General features: G+C 39.7%; 1 protein-coding gene across 2 annotated transcripts in view; it reads right to left on the bottom strand.

The window, feature by feature from the left end:
* Nucleotides 1–567: 567 nt before the first annotated feature.
* unkl (unk like zinc finger) overlaps nt 568–19,575 on the bottom strand; it is a 143,322-nt gene continuing 124,314 nt past the window's right edge. For both annotated transcript variants that reach the window (XM_078558415.1, XM_078558416.1), the window contains 3 exons: nt 12,761–12,963; nt 10,443–10,700; nt 568–8,187 (listed from right to left, as the gene is read on the bottom strand). In XM_078558415.1, coding sequence (XP_078414541.1) covers nt 8,032–8,187; nt 10,443–10,700; nt 12,761–12,963 — 617 coding nt within the window. In that variant the 3' untranslated portion in view covers nt 568–8,031. The remainder of the gene's footprint in view (nt 8,188–10,442; nt 10,701–12,760; nt 12,964–19,575) is intronic.

The raw sequence follows: 19,575 nt of genomic DNA, 5'->3' as shown, positions 1-19,575 counted from the left end.
TAATACCAGAACAGATGATATATTCAGTCATCTCTTTGTGAGAACATGCTAAACAAAACAAAAATATTTTTTATTGATACGCTGAGGCAGTGATTATATTTAATGTAAATACAACTTAATTCTTTATACCTGCAGCCCAACCTAGATCAGGAGCTTGCCATGAGGGAAGAAGTTGCAAGCTTGACCATAACTTACTTTTTAATGCTAATGTCTCAAATTTAGAAAAGGAACCTTTAACTACAGCAGGTTCAACTTTTCATTCCAGTCAAGCCAGACTGAATGAAACCATTAATATGCCAATTTATGGGCCATTTTTGAGTTTGATTTGGGTCACGGAGAGGAGAATACTGTCATAAATACTCAACTATCCAATCCCCTGAATTTCCAGATTTAACAATTAGTACTGCATTAAAACTAGGGCAGCTAGGCAAACCCCCAAAATGCAGTGCAGGAAATGGTAGTTAGAGAAGACAAGTGAATCAGAAAGTTGTGATGAAGTGACATCAAGCTTCAGTTTTAAAAGGAAGGGAAATCTGGGAGAAAAAAAGGCAATTAATATAATGTGTGTTTTGAGGATCAAAAATTATTTTAATTCCCATATTGATAATAAAAATAATTCCATGAATTCTGTAAACCACTGCATAAATGCTATAGTGTAAAAATCTTAAGTGTTAACAATTTAAACAATGAACTAGAGTAAAATGATTATGCATTTATAAATACCTTCTAAAAGAACATTCCATTCAGATCGCCATTCTGTTTGTGTACACTCACCTAGACCGCATACAACAGGCTTCCATAAATTAATACACAAAAATGAAAAAATTCCCATAATATTCAATTAAGGTCTTGCTTTGACCACACAAAAAAATTAATATATCAAGACAATATTTCAGTAATATTTAAACACTAGTTAAGATATGAGCTATTCCACGTCAATACATAAATCACAGAGTCAGGGATATGTTACTATTGTAATACATTTTTTTTGCCAGTAATGTCACTGAATTCTTGCACCTCCCATGATTTTCTTGAATGTCAAAATTCCCAGGAGTACAAAGTGGATGAAGTACTTGGTTATAGATCTGAAGCAAGTTTTCACTGGTTTGGCTGTACGCTACCCGTGCAATGAAATTTGCAATTAGTCAACTTATTATGACCTGTGATAAAACAATGCTGTAAGAGACATACATGATTATGAATAGAGTAAAATAGGCAGGGGCTTATTGAGTTTTTGTTGTATTTGAACTGGTGATGTGCACAGAAACTAGCACAACTACCTGGTTGCTGGATTCTTCCAACAGCCCATCATTACTGTTGCCCAGTCTTAAAACTATCCCCATTCAGTGAGCTTCCTAGATAAACATATATAAATGCAGCTTGGCTTCCACAGAATGCTTTACAAACTCTCATTACAGATTGTTCCTTATACCCTGAGAAAAGTTTTTTTCCTCCTGTTTCATTGCTCTTCCCAGGCTGAGGAACTTGCATATAAAGAATCTGAAAGTGTGTTCACATAGAAACCATCCCCATTAAGAAATTAATTTTCAAAAAGTGATTTTAAGATCTTAAGTCTAAAATAATTTTATTCTATACTTTTCCCTTAGAAGAATTGTTTAATTCAGTGCTTTGCTGAAGTTTATTCTCAGACTCAGTCATCATCCATCACACCACATCCACCTTTTGACAATGATGCACTGCTACATGCTGAATCCCAGCAGTAAAAAATTACAAACACTGAGGTAAAATAAATACAAAGCTAAACTCTTCAATAATTTACTGTTGGTTCACAACCTTAAAAGTTAGTTGTCCAGGCTTGTGTTGCCCAATAGAGCATCAGTGTTGGAATAGAAAGCACACTGCCAGAAGTTCTTAATTTCTTGCACATAAAATGCTTAGCTTCACCATTTCTTAAGTTTATAAACTCGATCAGATATAACAATTTAAGTTTGCCCTGTAATCCCTGCAGGAAGTAGTTTGGTATTGCAACAGCCACAGAAATGTAATACTTCATTGAACATGGTAGCAAGTCTGTAGTGAAGCATTAGCTAATGTATTACAGTAAATGTGCCTTGAAGCACACTCACTGGTCAATAATAAACCATCACTCAGCAAGAGTTCAGGTTTATTCATACATCGAAGTGCAGTACCTCTGCTGTGGGCTATTAGGGCATTTTGAAGATAGGCAATGAATTTTCCAGCATAACAGAATGATATTGAACTGCACCACACTTGTGTAATTACCCACCAAAGAGGAGCACAACAAAGGACCAGGTACATGGGAAAGAAAAATATATATGGAGTCAAAAGAAGGGGCTATGGCATTCAGTATAATCTGGAAAGGTTAGCTATGTCCTTTTGTCTTGCAGGTCCATTAATTGTGAAAATCAATCAGCTTGCTAGTGGAAATGTCATCTGGTAAATCACATCAACAGTAGAGATTTCATTAAAGCATCTGTAAATGTCCATTGATTTTTTTTAACAAGAGCCAGGTGGTGATGGAGACATTTTCTGAAATACCTCTACCTGGTGCAGAATTCTGCTCCACTCTGGAATCAGACACCTAATACTTTACTGTCATACAAGGGAAATAGTTTGTATATAAACACACCTCCAGTAACTTCACACACCTGGGAGAGATTAATTTCAACCTGTTGTACAGAAAATGACAAGCTACTCACTATGGGAATTTCAGCAATTCACTCGTTACCACACTGCATGTAACCTCACCACCTTCCTGATTCTGAATGATTGGTTCTAAAATTCTATTTTAGCCTGTTCATTATAAAGGACGCCCATTGATCTTCAGATGTCTCCCTTGGAAATATTTTTGTAATATTGTTGGACTGCTATTCATTTTTCTGTGAAATGATTTATTGGGGGAAGTATTTGGCATCTAATAGTTTTGAATGATTTTTAAGGCAGTTTTGGCACTTGCAAGTTGCTTTCTAAATGCTCTGCTGACTATTTACACTTTCCTACTGGTTTGGCACCATTCATGATAACCATAGGGAGCATGCAGTTAAGAAAAACTAAGTTTAATACATAAATAAATTTACTTTTCAGTAACAATACACCAAAGAAACCTGACGAATGGGAGAAACATAGAAAAAAATTTGAACGCTGGTTTACTGTTACTTAGGAAGGAAGCAGCTGCACAAGTTGTGGTTAATTATTTTGGGATATTTTTATTATTCCAAGATTGTCCACTGCATATTTCTGTTTAAGTGCTCTGGAATTGCATTTTTAAAAAGTATTTTGGGGTGGGTTGTTGAATTCTCATTTACACAGAAGTTAAAATGGTGCCAAGCAGTAGGGCAGTCAGAAGTGCAGTGTTCCTGGGGGACATTGTGAGGCATTATTAGCTCAAGGTGCAGGCTTTCACAGTCCCAGAGTATTCAATGGCTTATACAGCCATTTAAAAAAAAAAATCACCAATGGAGGTGCCAGATCCCGTTCCAATTTACTTTTGTTTCTGTAAAAATAAGGAAAAGCACATAAATGCTGGAACTGCACAAATTGAGAAAACATCCATTAGGACTTGGTCTCCACTTGCACAATGTTTTATTTGTGGTGAATTCTGTTCCTTTAATTGTGGCTATCTGCTCCAAAGTTTTATCATAAATTATAAGTGTGTGAGTGACAGAATGAGAAATAAATACTTGTTGATTTTGGGTGCATCTACACTGTTCGATGAACAGAGCAGGTTTGAGCTCAATGGGGGGATTGACTATGTTTGCAATGTGGTAAGAAATCTACAATTTGTATTCCAAAACTCTAGTGGCTGGGATTTCCTGGAGTTCTCTCCCAGTGCTTGGGGAGTCGACTGAGTGATCTGACTATTTACACCCTAAGTTTATTGCTGCAGTGAATGCCAACGTTGGTATAAACACACCCTTAAAGAAAAGAAAACTATTGGATTCAGATAGGATGATTAAGGCTTATGGCTCAGACAACATCTCCAGTTGGCATCAGTTATCTCACCAGGAAGATTCATGCAGAATATTAACAGCAATATAGCCATTTCATTTGCTAGCTTAGGTTGTCTGCATTACTTTGAAGCACAGATGAACAAAAATGGATTACTTTCAGAATTAAAGATCTGGCACCTAGGGATTTTAAACAAACTAACTTGGAGACTGATCAGGGATGTTGTGTATGAGCTTATGGTCTTTTAAAATAATGACCCACAGTGTTCAAGTGGGAGGGGGAAGAGAGCAACAAGATTGCCAACTGATATTCTCGGTTCAGCAAAATATTTACAAGACTTTGGTGTTGGGAGCTAAAGGAGCAATATTTGGAAAAAGGGGTTGCAAATTCCCCCTCTATAATTGAGAGTTGACTAGATTTTGATAATTTTGCCCTAAAGTGACTTGAATTCTTAACTCTGATTTACATTAGCTCTCATTTCTCCTGCCAAGTTTATATTGGGAGAATGCCTTCCAATTACTATTGCCTGGCTGGATTGCCAGGTTTGTGAAAAGGGTGGTGGGCTTTGACTAACTTATCAAATGTACATTTAGTTCTGCACATCATTCAATAGTGCCACATCCCAGTCCACAACTGTGAAGATAAAATGGTGGTTTGTTTTTTTAAAACCAAAGTTTTTCTATGATGAATGTGGCAGAGTACAGTTCATGCAGTAACGAACGAGCTAGTTTTGTTACACAGTTCCTCTTGAATGCCAACAGTAGTGCACAAGCATTAATATGTAATAGGCTTACCATTAACGTGACAAATTTCAATAAAACAAAAAAACCTACAAAATTCTTATAAGCAATTTAACTAAGCATTGATGCATATGGCCACTATATTTTTTTTAAAAAACAGAATACCAAGCAAAATTTTACTTCACAATAATCTTGAACAGATGTAAGTAAACCTTGAATTCTGGACTGCTTTTATGTAATGTTGCTGTTTTCCCAATACAATGTACTTTATAACTGTAGAACTTCATACATTCCACATTCTTCTCAAAGAAATATTAGCAGTCTGTGATCAAAGAGCATTTCATGTAATAAGCTTCATTTTTATACAAAAAAAGTGGAATTTCTTTTCCCTTACTGAGAACACAATACAGAATTAAAATTTCTAATTTTGGTCACTGTTTCAGTAATTCTGCCTATAACTAGCTACCGTTTAGTATTTACATGTCTTGTTAAAACTACAGATAATAATAAATTGCTATACAGAAAAGTTCTTTGGCAAAGACTACATATGGTTCAGAAGTCCATTATAACTCTTCAGCAAAGTGCAGAATGCTTTTTTTTTTGTGTATGCATCTCAGCAACAGTTAATATCTCTCTGCCTCACAAAGAAGCCAGGGGAGCTGTAAATGCAGACCATGCAGTAAGAGTGTGTTTATCCACTGAGGCATTTTGCACTTTGTTGGACATTGAAGTTGATGTGTAAATAGAGATTTACATCCCAATGCTAGGAATTTTGTACCCAAAGTGCCAATCCTTTGCCTTGATGAAAGTGCAGTCTCTGTATCCATAATGAACTCAAGCGCAAATTCCTCAATTTACTATAAGTAATGCAAATGTTTCCTTATAGCACTGGACAATGGCAGTATGCTTCATTCACTGTGAAGTTGGTCCTTAAGTTACATTGTTAACTCCATTATACTAGAGAGTCATAAGTATTAGACTTTCACACAACCATGGCCCCAACCGTTATTAGATGCCCATAAACTTAAGACATTAAAAGTTTGAAAAAAGCATTTAAAATACATCTGAAATAGTGCACAAGCATTAATATGTAATAGGCTTACCATTAACTGACTAATTTCAATGGAATAAAAAAAACCTATAAAATTCTTCTAAGCAATTTAACTAAGCATTGGCCCATATGGCCACTATATATTTTTTAAAAACGGAATACCAAGCTTTGGGTTTTGAATTGGCCACATTAATCCAACAACTAATATACCAATGGTGTTTGGACACTTGAAAGATTTATCTAAAAAAATATCAAATTATATTTTATGGGCTCATTGAAAATTTCAAATCTAACATATTCTGATTAAATGTTGCTATTTACATGATTTAAAAATTCAGTTCTGTTCTTGCATTATTTTCAGTTTCTTCTAATGGAGCAAGTTGGGCTGGTGCAAGTTATAATAGTAAGGTTTGTTGTGGCTGCATTGTTCATGAAAATAAGGATTGATTTCTATGTTGAACTGGGCATTTCTAATGTAACACTTCAAATGCTATTTGTATCCAGCTAGGACCAGAGATCTTCCTCATTTGCACATGGACTTTGCAATGGTCAGGGCTCACCATAAACCCCTATTTAAAAATCTCTCAGGTTTGCAATGATTGGCTATTAACAGTTTAATTCACTCCAAAAACAGTTCGCAACTCCACGTGAACCAGTCTTTTATGTATTTTTAAAAATAAACTAGTTTCTTTGAACAGCTGATATATTCCCATATTAACCACACTTCCCATACAATTCCACACTTTGATGGAAATAATAATGGACTTCTGATACAGAATGACAAGAAGTGAAGACAAATCATTTCAATTAACACAGTAATAGGTCAATTTTTCATTCTTAATTATAACCTGTACATATTATGCTGTTCAGTCAAGTGAGCAGTGTATGTAAAAGAGAGCACAGGTTATGCCCTCTGGTGCTAAGTATACTCTAAATAAGTCAGAACAAGAAACGGTGGCAATTTCAACATCTATGTTCAATACGAGTTCATCCTGAATTTTATGCACCTAACTTCTTTACAGTTAGAGAAAGCTGGTCTATGAATTTGCATTAATTATATATTTAAATATATGTGTGTATATATATATATAATCAGTGCAAAGATTTCATGTCAAAGTACCTTTGCCTGACAGAAGTTGTCATTGCAATTTAGGTTTAGGCAAGGCAGAAGGCACTTGGTAACAGTGGCCAGAAATTAGACATTGTCATTTAAAATGCTTACAAGGCTAGGAGTTGCACCAACTGAAGAAAAAAAAACAATTAATTAAAACTTTCATGATACTAGCTACAAAACTCTCCAACCACATGCTGGTCAATGCAGCTTGTTTCAGAGAAGAAACAAAAAACAAAAAGACTGGTTCATTTTATTATATAAAATAGCAAACTTCTCTTCAGACTGCTTGTTTGCTAAGAATAGCATTATGTGCCATTATGAAATTGCTGCTGGTTATCCTTTTAAGCATTAAAAGTTTGCACTTAATTTATAAATTGAAAAATGTAAAAATCCTAGCAAGTTGCACAATACTAATATTTATAATAGTACTTAATTAGAATAGGAAATCTAACAATATTCACTGTACTATGATTTAACAGTAAGAATCTGAATACCAAATATCTATTAACAGGTTTCACAGTACACATACAAAGCTTTATATTATCACATGTTCTGGAAAAAAAACTACAAAGCAGCTTGAAAGCAATTTATTATAACCTCTAAACAAAAAAAAACCCAGGTTAACAAAGTGCGTTACAGGAAATTAAACCTCTTCACATAACCTAGTATTTTTTTTCTTTTTAATTTTATATGTAAAATACTAGAACATAAAAATGCTAAAGCTGCAGTGCTCTGCATGCAATATTCATTGGAAATACACAGCAAGTCGATCCTACACTATGATTCAGTATCTGAAGTGCCTTGAAGTTACTTCAATTTTATTTCTGAATGCATGCGGCACCAGTTGTAAACACAGGGCAAAAGTGATGAAAACGCAGCAACATTGTGAAGCACATCAGTCAGACTAAAGCAAAATGTATGGCTAACGTGCTCAAGAATGGACTGAGTTAGTCACTGATTGACTGGTTTACCAGGATGTGTGTTACAAGTTTTCCCGGGGGAAAGAAGAGCTTATACGTATTAAAAAATAATTCAGTAAAGAAATACAGACACAAATGCCATATTTTGTAGGGTAGGATATACTCACTGCGTAATTTAAAATATTTCCGACATGAGGGGGGCACTACAGCTTCAAATTGTTAGGATAGTGTAGTCGTTCTTCAAAAGGCTAGTCCCATGTACCTAGAATATATTCATCACCAATTCATTACTTTCGTTTTGCAATAGGGACATTCAATTTTGTTAGGTGCACAGTGCTCACAGAGGACATAATGCTGGCAAGGCTGAAGTAATATAGAACGGTCCCGCTCCTGGCATACAATGCATTTCTTCGACTGGAGCTGATAAATTACCTGTTTTGAATGGAAACATAAGATGTGATCTGCAAGTAGTGATTTCTTTGGTAAGTTTATAAAATTCCCAACATTTTGTAATCAAATACAATTTTTAAAAACTTGTCAGATGAACTTTATAATAAATTATGACAAAGTTTTTGTTTAGTACGTGCATACTACCGTTGATACCTTCAATGAATAGTCTATTCAATTACAGACTCACAGGGCTAAATTTTCACAGCCCCCTGCAGACCAGGAGATGTCAGGCCAGATCTCTGATGCATTCCTGCCTGCGGTAGACTTTCCCAGAAAGGACTGGGAACTGGGTCAGCTGCCTACTCCACAGGGGTAATTAGCCAATTTGTCCAGTAAGGTTCTACTTAGGGGCCATTTTGCAATGACTCTGCTATCTTCCTACCATTGGAGTGGCCCTCTGCCATGTGTGGAGGCCACCAGCTCACTTGAGGCAGCCTCCCAGTGACGGGCCAGTTGGTCATCAGAAACAGAGGCTCCATTCCCCAATGTCAGAGCTGCAGGGTGAAAGGACGCAACCCTGCCGTGAATAGACCTGTATGGTGGTCCTCTCCACCCTGATGTCCCAACTGGCTTCAGGCCTCTTTAATTGATCACTGCTATACAGGCAACCAAGGACACCTTCATGTGGAGGTGCCCTTGCACTTGCTCGACTGCCTTATGGGTGTCCACTTCTCCTGGTGGGGCTGACAACCTGATGTCGTAGGAGGCCCTCTGATTGACCCTGCAGCGTTGGAAGGCTGCCTACTGTCCTTGATAGGCTGGAGGCAGATAATTGGAAAGCCGCCTCCTGGAATGTTGCGCTGATGAGTGCCCTGACAATATGAGCAGGCTCAGGATGACATCAGGGTTGCAATGTCCCATGGAAAATTCAGGCAATACTTTCTTAACCCCATTCCCCTACCTTCAAGGAGAATATTGCAAGCCTGAAGGTCTAGTCAAATAACACAAATGGTTTCTATGACATATTACTGTAGCAGATGAGTCCTTTTTTTTTTACTTCAACAGATTGCATCCACACAAGTTTCCCACCTCCCATAAGGGCACTGAGTCTTACTGTGATGAAGTTCTGTTGGCACCAGCCATCATTTTGTACTTGACTACTGAGGCTGCTTTTCAAGTGCATGCCAAGACAGCAAGTGCTAGTGTGCTTTTCAATCGTGGATGACATTACAAACAGCAGGTACACACCCATACACTTTCCACTGACTGGACAACAGTTAAGAGTGGGAACCACAAGCTGCTCTACCTCAGGGATGAAATGATGAATTGTAGTGCTCTTAGGAGAGATCAGCCAATTCAGTACAGACTAGCAATGAAAGTAGGGTTTTTCTCTTTATTTGTTCTTGGGATATAAGCGTTGCTGGCAAGGTCAGCATTTACTGCCCAAAGGAAGTTCCAGGGTTTTGACCCAACGACAGTGAAGGAATGGCGATATAGTTCCTAGTCAGGATGGTGAGTGATTTGGAGGGGAACTTGCAGGTGGTGTTGTTCCCATCCGTCTGCTGCCCTTTGCCTTCTAGGTGGTACAGGTCGCAGGGTTGGAAAATGCAGTCAAAGCAGCTTTGGCAAGTTGCTGCCGTACACCTTGTAAATGGTACACACTGCTGCCACTGTGCATCAGCAGTGGAGGGAGTGAATGTTTATGGTGGGGATAGGGTGCCAAACAAGTGAACTGCTTTGTTTTGGATTGCGTCAAGCTTCTTGCGTGGTCTTTATTCTGCACTCATCCAGGCAAGTGGAGGGTATCCATCACGCTCTTGACTTGTGCCTTATAAATGGTGAAAAGGTTTTGGGGAGTTTTTGGTGAGTTACTCGCTACAGAATTCCCAGCCTCTGATCTGCTCTTGCAGCCAAAGTATTCATGTGGCTGGTCCAGCTAAGTTGCTGGCCATTGATAACCCTCAGGATGTTGGTAGTGCAGGATGCAGCGATGGTAATGATGTTGAATGTCATAAGGAGATGATTAGATTGTCTCTTATTGGATATGGTCATTGCATGGCACTTGTGTGGCACAAACGTTAATTGCCACTCATCAGCCCAATGTTGTTCTGACCTTCCTGGTATGTATAGGGCCTTTTGTACAGTACCTTTTGTACAGTAGGCAGTGTATTCACACAGAGCTGAAGAATGCAACATAGCTTTTAAATGGAGTGGCTTGTGGTGATGGGGACAACGGTTATGTTTTTAAAAATTCTCTCTCTCTATTTCCAATGTGCTAAACCCAAGTTCCAACTCACCCCATCCACAAGGTCCAAATCTGCACGCAATTGACTTTGTATAGAATGAAGCTTTGGTAGTGGAAGCTTGTCTATATCTCCATAGTTTCTCAGAAGGGGAAAGTTTGGAGATCGGTATAAAGCATCAAAGTCCTCCTGCAGCTTTTTAAGCTGTTTATCCACTTCTTCTTTCTGTTGTAATACTACTTGCCGGTCAGCATCAGCCACTTTTGCCCTTTCTTTGGCCTCTTGAGCTTCCTTCTGCCATGCATCACATGCCTGGAAACAGAAACAGCGTTGTAAATATGCACAGGAAGAAACAGAGGCACACAGTTCTGATAGACATTAATTAATTTATTCTCAGAAGTAAACTGACCACATACAACAAACGCATCATTGAGAAAGCTGCATCCACGACCCAACACACAGTACTGTTACAATCAACCTTGGGATACGAAACATTGTATAATTAAGAATATTGGCTAATGCAAAGCAATTACAAGGCAAGGATCTCAATGAGATACTTGGAGGTGTTTAAAAACTAGACGTTAAACTTCATCTTGTTGACACATCTGTGTAACTAATAAGGCTTAAGTTATCAAATTGTACTGTACATAAGCTAGTGATGAAAAGCTTTAATTTGTATGTACCATTGGAATGTTGTTAAGTCTTTAAGTTGGCATCTCATTAAGTGCCAAAATACTGTACTGCAGCTTTCAGAAAGAAAATATGGAGTTATAGCTAGGGCACATTTAGGCTCCAGTGAATCTAGCATTAGCAGTGAGTAGAAGCTAAGACTAAAGTGTTGGCTGATTGGCTAGAAGGATGGCCCAAGGGCTAGGCATACCAGGGCCCCCAGTATAAAAGGTACAAGTTAAGGTTAGTTCATTGTAGGGAAGCCAGAAGCACTCTTCCCATTGGTCAAGAACTGCAAACGTTTAGTTAGAAGTTATTAGTTGTGTTGACACAGGTGCACAGACTTGGGCTGAATATTGCAAAAGCTGCCTGCAAATGGGGTATAAATGTAGGGGAGCATCACTAGGGTCTTTGTATATGCCAGCATGTAGCTTTTGTTAGAGGACACTTGCTGGGGGCATTTGTCCAGATGGAAAGTTAGGAGTTAGTTGTAGAGTGCTTGCTAGGAAGTTAGCACTTGCATGAAATATTACCAGTCAACGGCTAATTATCATGGGTTGGGGGCTGCCACAAGAACCCAGAAGTGACTAACATAATTGTCACAGGTTAAGGATTGCCGTAAGAATCCAGTATAGAGATCAGGATTAGAGTCCAGCATTAGGGCTAAAGGTAAACGAAAGTGAATAGTTTTGTTAGGAAGCTGCTTTCAGCTTGAGAGTGAGAGAGAGAGAAAAACACTCAGCAGCAGCTCTAAAGTGCGTAGCTTGAGAGAGAGTGAGAGAGATAGAGAGAGAGAAGCATTCAGCAAGCCTCTATGAAATGTGCAGATCCAGCAATTAAAGTGGACTTGGACATGAGAATAAAAGTCTTAAAGCAATAAAGGGGTTTGTATGTATGTTAGATTTAAGTTGACTAAGTTGAAATCTCAAAGGACATCATGAGTCAAGAGACCAGGTTCAAGGAACCAAGAAGAGATGACCCTAGAAGTCCTGGGATCTATGGGAAGATAGGCCGACACGTGTTGAACTTGTGTATTGTGCCATGCCTTGACTAGTGGATTGTTAAGTACTGATCTTCGTTATTCAATAAACCGTGTTTGCATTCTAAATTAGTGATTGTCCTTTTTGCCAATAAGATTATTTCTTAACAAGAATTTTCTTATTCTGGGGTTTAGTATAGAGTCCAAATCCCTACACAAATGAAGTCAGTTTCTTTTGTGACTGTAATGTTAGTGGAATGTTTTTTTGTTTAGCCTATGGTCCTTCTCTTGCCATTTTTTCTTTACAGTGGATACTGAATGGTAGTGTGTCACAAGCAATTGGTGTGATGTAATAAGACCAATGCACATCCTAAATCAACTGATAATCAGCATCTTAACGAAACTGAGAAAGAGAAGAGGTCGCTCTTTCCATCAAACTCAATCCTTACAAAGCCTACGTATGGCTACTTCAATTATGGGCTAACCCACTCCACCCAGGGTCTCTTACCAACTCCCATTAGAGTCAAACTGACCTATCGGCAAGTCTCTAACCTCAACCTGCTGATCCAATTTCTTCGCAAAAGCATCAATTGACTCACAATCTACAACTTTTTCCAGTAATCTATTTCATATGTCCACAATCCTGTGAGGTTGAAGGAAGGGGTGGGAAGGAGGGAGCGAAAGAAACAAATAACTGAAGTTTTTAAAGCTCTTTCACACCTACCTGCTTCACTTGCTGCCATGAGTCTTCCCACTGTTTGATCTTCCGCTTAGCCTCCTCAAGTTCTCTTCGCACTCTAGCAAGCTCGCTACTGCTGGAGCCAGCAGTGGTGGTTGTGGCACTACTGCTGAATACTGGAGATGGGCTAGGAGAGAAATTCCCACTAACAAAATGATCCCAGATGCTTCCAGAAACACCATTCAAACCTAATTGGAGGAAAACCGATTACAGCAGTGTGTGATTAAACAGGGAAGATGAGCATCAAAAGTGTCAGTCACAGAACATTTAGGGAACAGTGATCATTGTAACTTAAGGTTTAGGTTGGCTATGAAAAAGGACAAGGAACAATCTAGAGTAAGAACCCAACATTAACTGGGTTAGTCATAGTGATAGGTTGAGAGGGAGCAGAATTCTTAAAATGCATCCAGGAGAGCTTTTTAAGTCAGTACGTAGAAGGTCCTACAAGTCCTGGACTTAACTTTAAGGAATGAAGCCAGGCAAGTGATAGAGGTATCAGCGGGAGAGCATTTTGCAGATAGTGATCATAACTCCGTTAGGTTCAAGGTTGTTATGGAAAAGGACAAGGATGGGCCACAAATCAGAGTTCTAAATTGGGGGAAGGCCGATTTTAATTAGGGCAGATATGATTTGGCCAGAGTGGACTGGAAACAGCTACTTTTAGGCAAATCTGCATCAGAGCAGTGGGACTCATTCAAGAAGGAAATAGGGAGAGTACAGGGCCAACATATTCCAGTAAAGACAAAGGGTGGGACCAACAAATCCAGGATGTCGAGGGATATACAGGATTGGATAAAGAAAAAAAGGGAGGCTTATGGCAGATACCAAGGGCTCAAAACAGCAGAAGCCTGAGAAGAGTATAGAATGTGTAGGGGGGAACTTAAAAAGGAAATTAGGAGAGCAAAAAGGGGGCATGAAAAAACGTTGGCAGGTAAAATAAAGGAAAATCCAAAGTTATTTTACAAGTACATTAAGAGTAAGAGGATATCTAGGGAAAGAGTAGGGCCCATTAAGAGCCATAGTGTGTGCGGAGCTGGAAGACGTAGATAGGGTTCTAAATGAATACTTTGTGTCGGTGTTCACAAGTGAGAGGGGACAACGTGGGTATGGAAATCAGGCAGAAGGACTGTGATATAATTAAAGAAATTAGCATAGAAAGGGAGGAGGTTCTAAGTGGTCTGGCAGGCTTAAAAGTAGGTAAATCTCCAGGCCCGGATGAAATGTACCCCAGGCTGTTGAGTGAGGCAAGGGAGGAGACAGCAGGGGTGCTGGCAATAATTTTCAATATCTCTCTGGCCACAGGAGAGGTGCCAGAGGACTGGAAGACAGCCAATGTGGTACCATTATTCAAGAAGGGAGGAAGGGATAAGCCAGGGAACTACAGGCCAGTCAGTCTAACCTCAGTGGTGGGGAAACTATTGGAAGCAATTCTGAGGGACAGAATTAATCTACACTTGGAGAGGCAGGGATTAATCAAGGACAGTCAACATGGTTTTGTTATGGGGAGGTCATGTCTGACCAATTTGATTGAATTTTTCAAAGAGGTGACCGGGTGTGTAGATGAGGGCAATGCATTTGACGTAGTCCACTTGGACTTCAGCAAGGCTTTTGATAAGGTCCCACATGGGAGACTGATAACGAAGGTAAGAGCCCATGGGATCCAAGGCAATTTGGATCCAGAATTGGCTGAGTGGCAGGAAACAGAGGGTGATGGTCGAGGGGTGTTTTTGTGACTGGATGCCTGTGTCCAGTGGAGTTCCACAGGGATCGGTGTTGGGTCCCTTGTTGTTTGTGGTATATATAAACGATTTAGACTTGAATGTAGGAGGGTTGATCAGTAAGTTCACGGAAGACACGAAAATTGGCGGGGTGGTAAATAATGAGGAGGATAGCCTTAGATTACAGGAGAAAAAGGCGGGCTGATCAGTGGCAAATGGAATTTAATCCAGATAAGTGTGAGGTGATGCACTTAGGCAGGACAAACATGGCATGGGAATACACGATGAATGGTAGGACCCTGGGAAATACCGAGGATCAGAGGGACCTTGATGTGCATGTCCACCAGTCCCTTAAGGTAGCGGGACAGGTAGATAAGGTGGTTAAGAAGGCATATGGGATACTTGCCTTTATTAGCCGAGGCATAGAATATAAGAGCAGGGAGGTCATGCTAGAACTGTATAAAACGCTGGTTAGGCCACAGCTAGAGTATTACATGCAGTTCTGGAATCCGCATTATAGGATGGATGTGATTGCACCAGAGAGAGTGCAGAGGAGATTTACCAGGATGTTGCCTGGGCTGGAGAGTTTTAGTTATGAGGAGAGATTGGATAGACTGGGATTATTTTCCCTGGAACAGAGGAGATTGAGGGGGGACATGATTGAGGTGTGTAAAATTATATGGGGCATAGATAGGGTAGTCAGGATATAACTTTTCCCCTTGGTGGAGGCATCAATAACCAGGGGGCAGAGATTTAAGGTAAAGAGCAGGAGGTTTAGAGGGGATGTGAGGAAGAATTTTTTCATCCAGAGGGTGGTGGGAATCTGGAACTCACTGCCTGAAAAGGTGGTAGAGGCAGAAACCCTCATAATATTTAAGAAGTATTTGGATGTGCACTTGCGATGCCATAGCATACAAGTTTATGGGCCTAGTGCTGGAAAATTGGATTAGAATAGTTAGGTACTTGTTTGACCAGTGCAGACTCAATGAGCCGAAGAGCCTTTTTCTGTGCTGTAGACCTCTACAACTCTAATAATTAGCTGGGGTAAAGCCAACTTCAGTGGCATAAGAATTGATCTGACCCAGATAAATTGGAATCAATTGGCAGGCAAAACTATAACTGAACAATAGGGATGCCTTTCAAGAAGATACAGTTCAGACAGTCAAGGTAAATTCCCACAAAAGGGAAAGGTAGGGCAAACAAATCCAGAGGTTCCTAGATGACAAAAGAGGTGGAGATTAAGATGAAGAAGAAAAAGCATGCTTATGGCAGATGCCAGATAGATAACATAACTAAGAACCAGGCTGAATATAGGAGGGTCGGGGGGAAATTAAAAAAGCAAATAAGACAAGCAAAGGAGAGAAAATATGAGAAGAGACTGCCAGCTAACATAAAAGGGAAACCAAAAGTCTTCTATCGGTATATAAATAGTAAAAGGGTGGTAAAAGGCAGAATGGAGCTGATGAGGAACAAAAAAAAGGGATTTACGCACAGAGGCAGGGGCATGGCATAGATATCAAATAAATATTTTGCATCTGTCTTTACCAACCTGCTACCCAGGCCATGATGAAAGAAGAGGTAAGTAATGACTAGAAGGATTAAAATTGATACGGTGGTGGTATTGGATAAGCTGTCTGTACTTAAAATTGATAATGCACAAGGATCAGATGAGATGCATCCAAGAATGCTGAAGGGAGCGAGAGTGGAAATTGTAGGCACAGGCCATAATTTTCCGATCTTCCACGGACTCCGTGGTGGTGCCAGAGAAATGGCGAATTGCAAATGTAACAACCTTGTTCGAAAATAAGGGTGTAAAGGTAAGCCCAGCAACCAGAGGCCAGTTTAACCTCAGTGGTGGTGGGGAAGCTTCCAGAAACGATAATTCTGGACAAAATTAAAGTCACATGCACAAATGTGGATTAATTAAGGAAAGCCAGCATGGATTTGTTAAGGGTAAATCATGTTTAACTAACTGCTTGAGTTTTTTGATGAGGTAGCAGAGAGGGTTGATGAGGGTAATGCTGTTGACGTGGTGTACATGGGCTCCCAAAAGACATTTGATAAAGTGCTGCACAACAGGCTTGTGAGCAAAGTTAGAGCACATGAAATAAAAAGGACAGTAGCAACAAAGATACAAAATTGGCTGAGTGATAGGAAACAAAGAGTATTGGTTAATGGTTGTTTTTTGGACTGGAGGAAGGTTATAGTGGAGTTCCTCAGAGATCAGTGTTAGGACCCTGGGGATGGATGTACTGTAGCCAAATTTGCTGACAATACAACTTGCTTTCCTACCTATCTTTGTAAGTAGGATACCAAATCTGCAAAGGGATGTCGATAGGTTAACTGAGTTGGTAAAAATTAGGCAGATGGAGTATAATGTGCGAAAATGTGTGGTTGTCCACTTTGCAGGGTGAACAGAAAAGCATAATATTATTTCAATGAAGAGGCTTTATTAATAGGGGCATAGTGTACAAGAGCAAGGAGGTTATGTTGAACTTGTATAAGCCACGAGTTTGGCCCCAGCTGGAGTATTGCATCCAATTCTGGACACCACATTTTAGGAAGGATGTAAAGGCATTAGAGGGGTTTGGTCAGAGTAGATAGGGAGGAGCACTCTTGAAAGGATTGAGAACTCGAGGGATTTAAAATAATTGGCAAAAGAGGCAAAAGCAATATGAGAAAGAAAATTTCATGCAGCAAGTGGTCAAGGTCTAGAATGCACTGCTTGGAGTGTGTTGAAGGCAGGTTCAACTGAAGCATTCAAAATGGAATTAGATGGTTATCTGAAGAGGAAGAATTTACAGGGTTAAAGGGAGAAGGCAGGAGAATGGCAAGTGAACTGCTAATTTGGAGAGCTGGTGCAGACATGGTGGGCCAAATGGCCTCCTCCTGTGCTGTAACACTTCTGTGATTCTGAGAAAGAATGTTGCAGGACAGAGGGATCTGGGTGCCCATGTACATGAATTACAAAAAGTCAGCATGAAACACAGCAAGTAACAAGGAAGGCAAAGGGAATGTTAGTCTTTCCTTGAAAGGAAGAAGTAATATAAAAGAAGGGAAGAATTGCTACAACAGCATTGGTGAGACCATACCTGGAGTACTGTGCGTAGTTTTTTTGTCACCTTACTTAAGGAGGGACATACTTGCATTGGAAGCAGTTCAGAGAGGGGTTTGACTTATGAGGAAAGGTTGAGCAGGCTGGGCTTATACTTGTTGTAGTTTAGAAGAATGAAAGGTGATCTTATTGAAACATATACGATTCCGAGGGGGCTTGACAAGTGAGATGCTGAAAGGATGTTTCTTCTTATGGCTAGAGTTTCCCTAGAACAAGGGGCCACAGTTTAAAAATAAGGGGTCTCCCATTTAAGACAGAGATGAGGAGGAATTTCTTTTCTCAGTGGGTTGTTAGTGTTTGGAACTCTCTCCCCAATGAGCAGAGAAGGCTGGGTCAAGGCTGAGTTAAACAGATTAAACTGAGTTGACTAACAAGGGAATCAAGGGTTATGGGGGGCTGGCAGGAAAGTAGAATTAAGGTCACCATCAGATCGGCCATGATCTTATTGAATGGTGGAGCAGGCTTGAGGGACCAAATTGTCTATTCCTGCTCATACTTAAGTTCTTATGATTCCTGCTCTTCCTGATATATAATAATGAGCTAGACCTTGGCGCACAGGGCATAATTTCAAAACTTGTGCATGATAAAAAAGACTCAGGAGTATCGTGAACTGTGACGAAGATTGTGTAGAACTTCAAAAGGACATAGGCAGGTTGATGGAATGGGCAGAAAAGTGGCAGATGAAATTTAATGCAGAGAAGTGTGAAGTGATTCATTTTGCTAGGAAGAACACAGACAGACTATATAAAACAAAGGGTACAATTCTAAAATGGGGTGCAGGAGCAGAGGGACCTGGGTACATACATGCATAAGTCATTGAAGGTTATTAAAAGGGACATGGTGTACAAGAGCAAGGAAGTTATGTTGAACTTGTATAAGACATGAGTTCGGCCTCAGCTGAAGGTTGCAGGACAAGTTGAGAGCACAGTTCATAAATTATACAGCATCCTAGGCTTTATCAATAGGGGCATAGAGTACAAAAGCAAGGAAGTTATGTTAAACTTTTACAGAACAATTGGAGTATCGTGTCCAGTTCTAGGTAACACACTTTAGGAAGGATGTGAAAGCATTAGACAGGGTGCAGAAAAGATTCACGAAAATAATTCTGGGGATGAGAAACTTTAGTTATATGGATAGATTGGAGAAGTTGAGATTGTTTTCTTTGGAGAAGAGAAGGTTGAGATGAGATTTGATAAGAGGTATTCAAAATCATGAGGCATCTGGACAGAGTAGACAGGGAGAAACTGTTCCCACTGGTGCAAGGATTGAGAATCAGAGGGTACAGATTTAAGGTAATTAGCAAAAGAAACAATGGCGACATGAGGAAAAGCCTTTTCACACAGTGAGTGGTTAGGATCTGGAATGCGTGACCTGAGGATCTGCTGCAGGCAAGTTCAATTGAGGCAATCAAGAAGGAATTGAATTATCTGAAAAGGAAGAATGTGCAGGACTATGGGGAGAAGGCAGGAGAGTAGCACTAGGTGAACTGCTCCTTCAGAGAGCCAGCACAGGCAGGACAGGCTGAATGGCCTCTTCCTTTGCTATCACCATTCAATGACCAACTGCACTGTTCACATTAAGCCAAGGTGTGTAAAAAAGGGTAGGTTTGGTTTCATTATTGCATGTAATGCATCGTTATGAAGGTGTAATTATCATAATAAAGGTTTTAACGCTTATTTGTACCAACATTTATCTCTATTATTATTTTTCATTTATTGAGCATTTATTGCCACCTGCCCATATAATGTCCAGATGTGGCCTTCTAGCTGAAAAGTTTGCCCACTCCTTGCTATTGAGTAAGAGAGAGGATGCTGCAGATGAATGCCTAGCTGAAGAGATGGTTCAGGAGGCATGGCTTTAGATTCCTGGGGCATTGGGTTTGGTTCTGGGTAGTGGGACCTGTACAAGCCAGGCAGATTGCATCTCGACAGAACTGCGACCAATATCGTGGCAGGGACATTAGCTTG

Source organism: Cetorhinus maximus, chromosome 15 (genome assembly GCF_964194155.1).
Source record: "Cetorhinus maximus chromosome 15, sCetMax3.hap1.1, whole genome shotgun sequence".
NCBI classification, from domain to species: Eukaryota; Metazoa; Chordata; class Chondrichthyes; order Lamniformes; family Cetorhinidae; genus Cetorhinus; species Cetorhinus maximus.
Note: the sequence above shows the minus strand (reverse complement) of the source record. Positions and strands in the feature narration are given on the sequence as shown.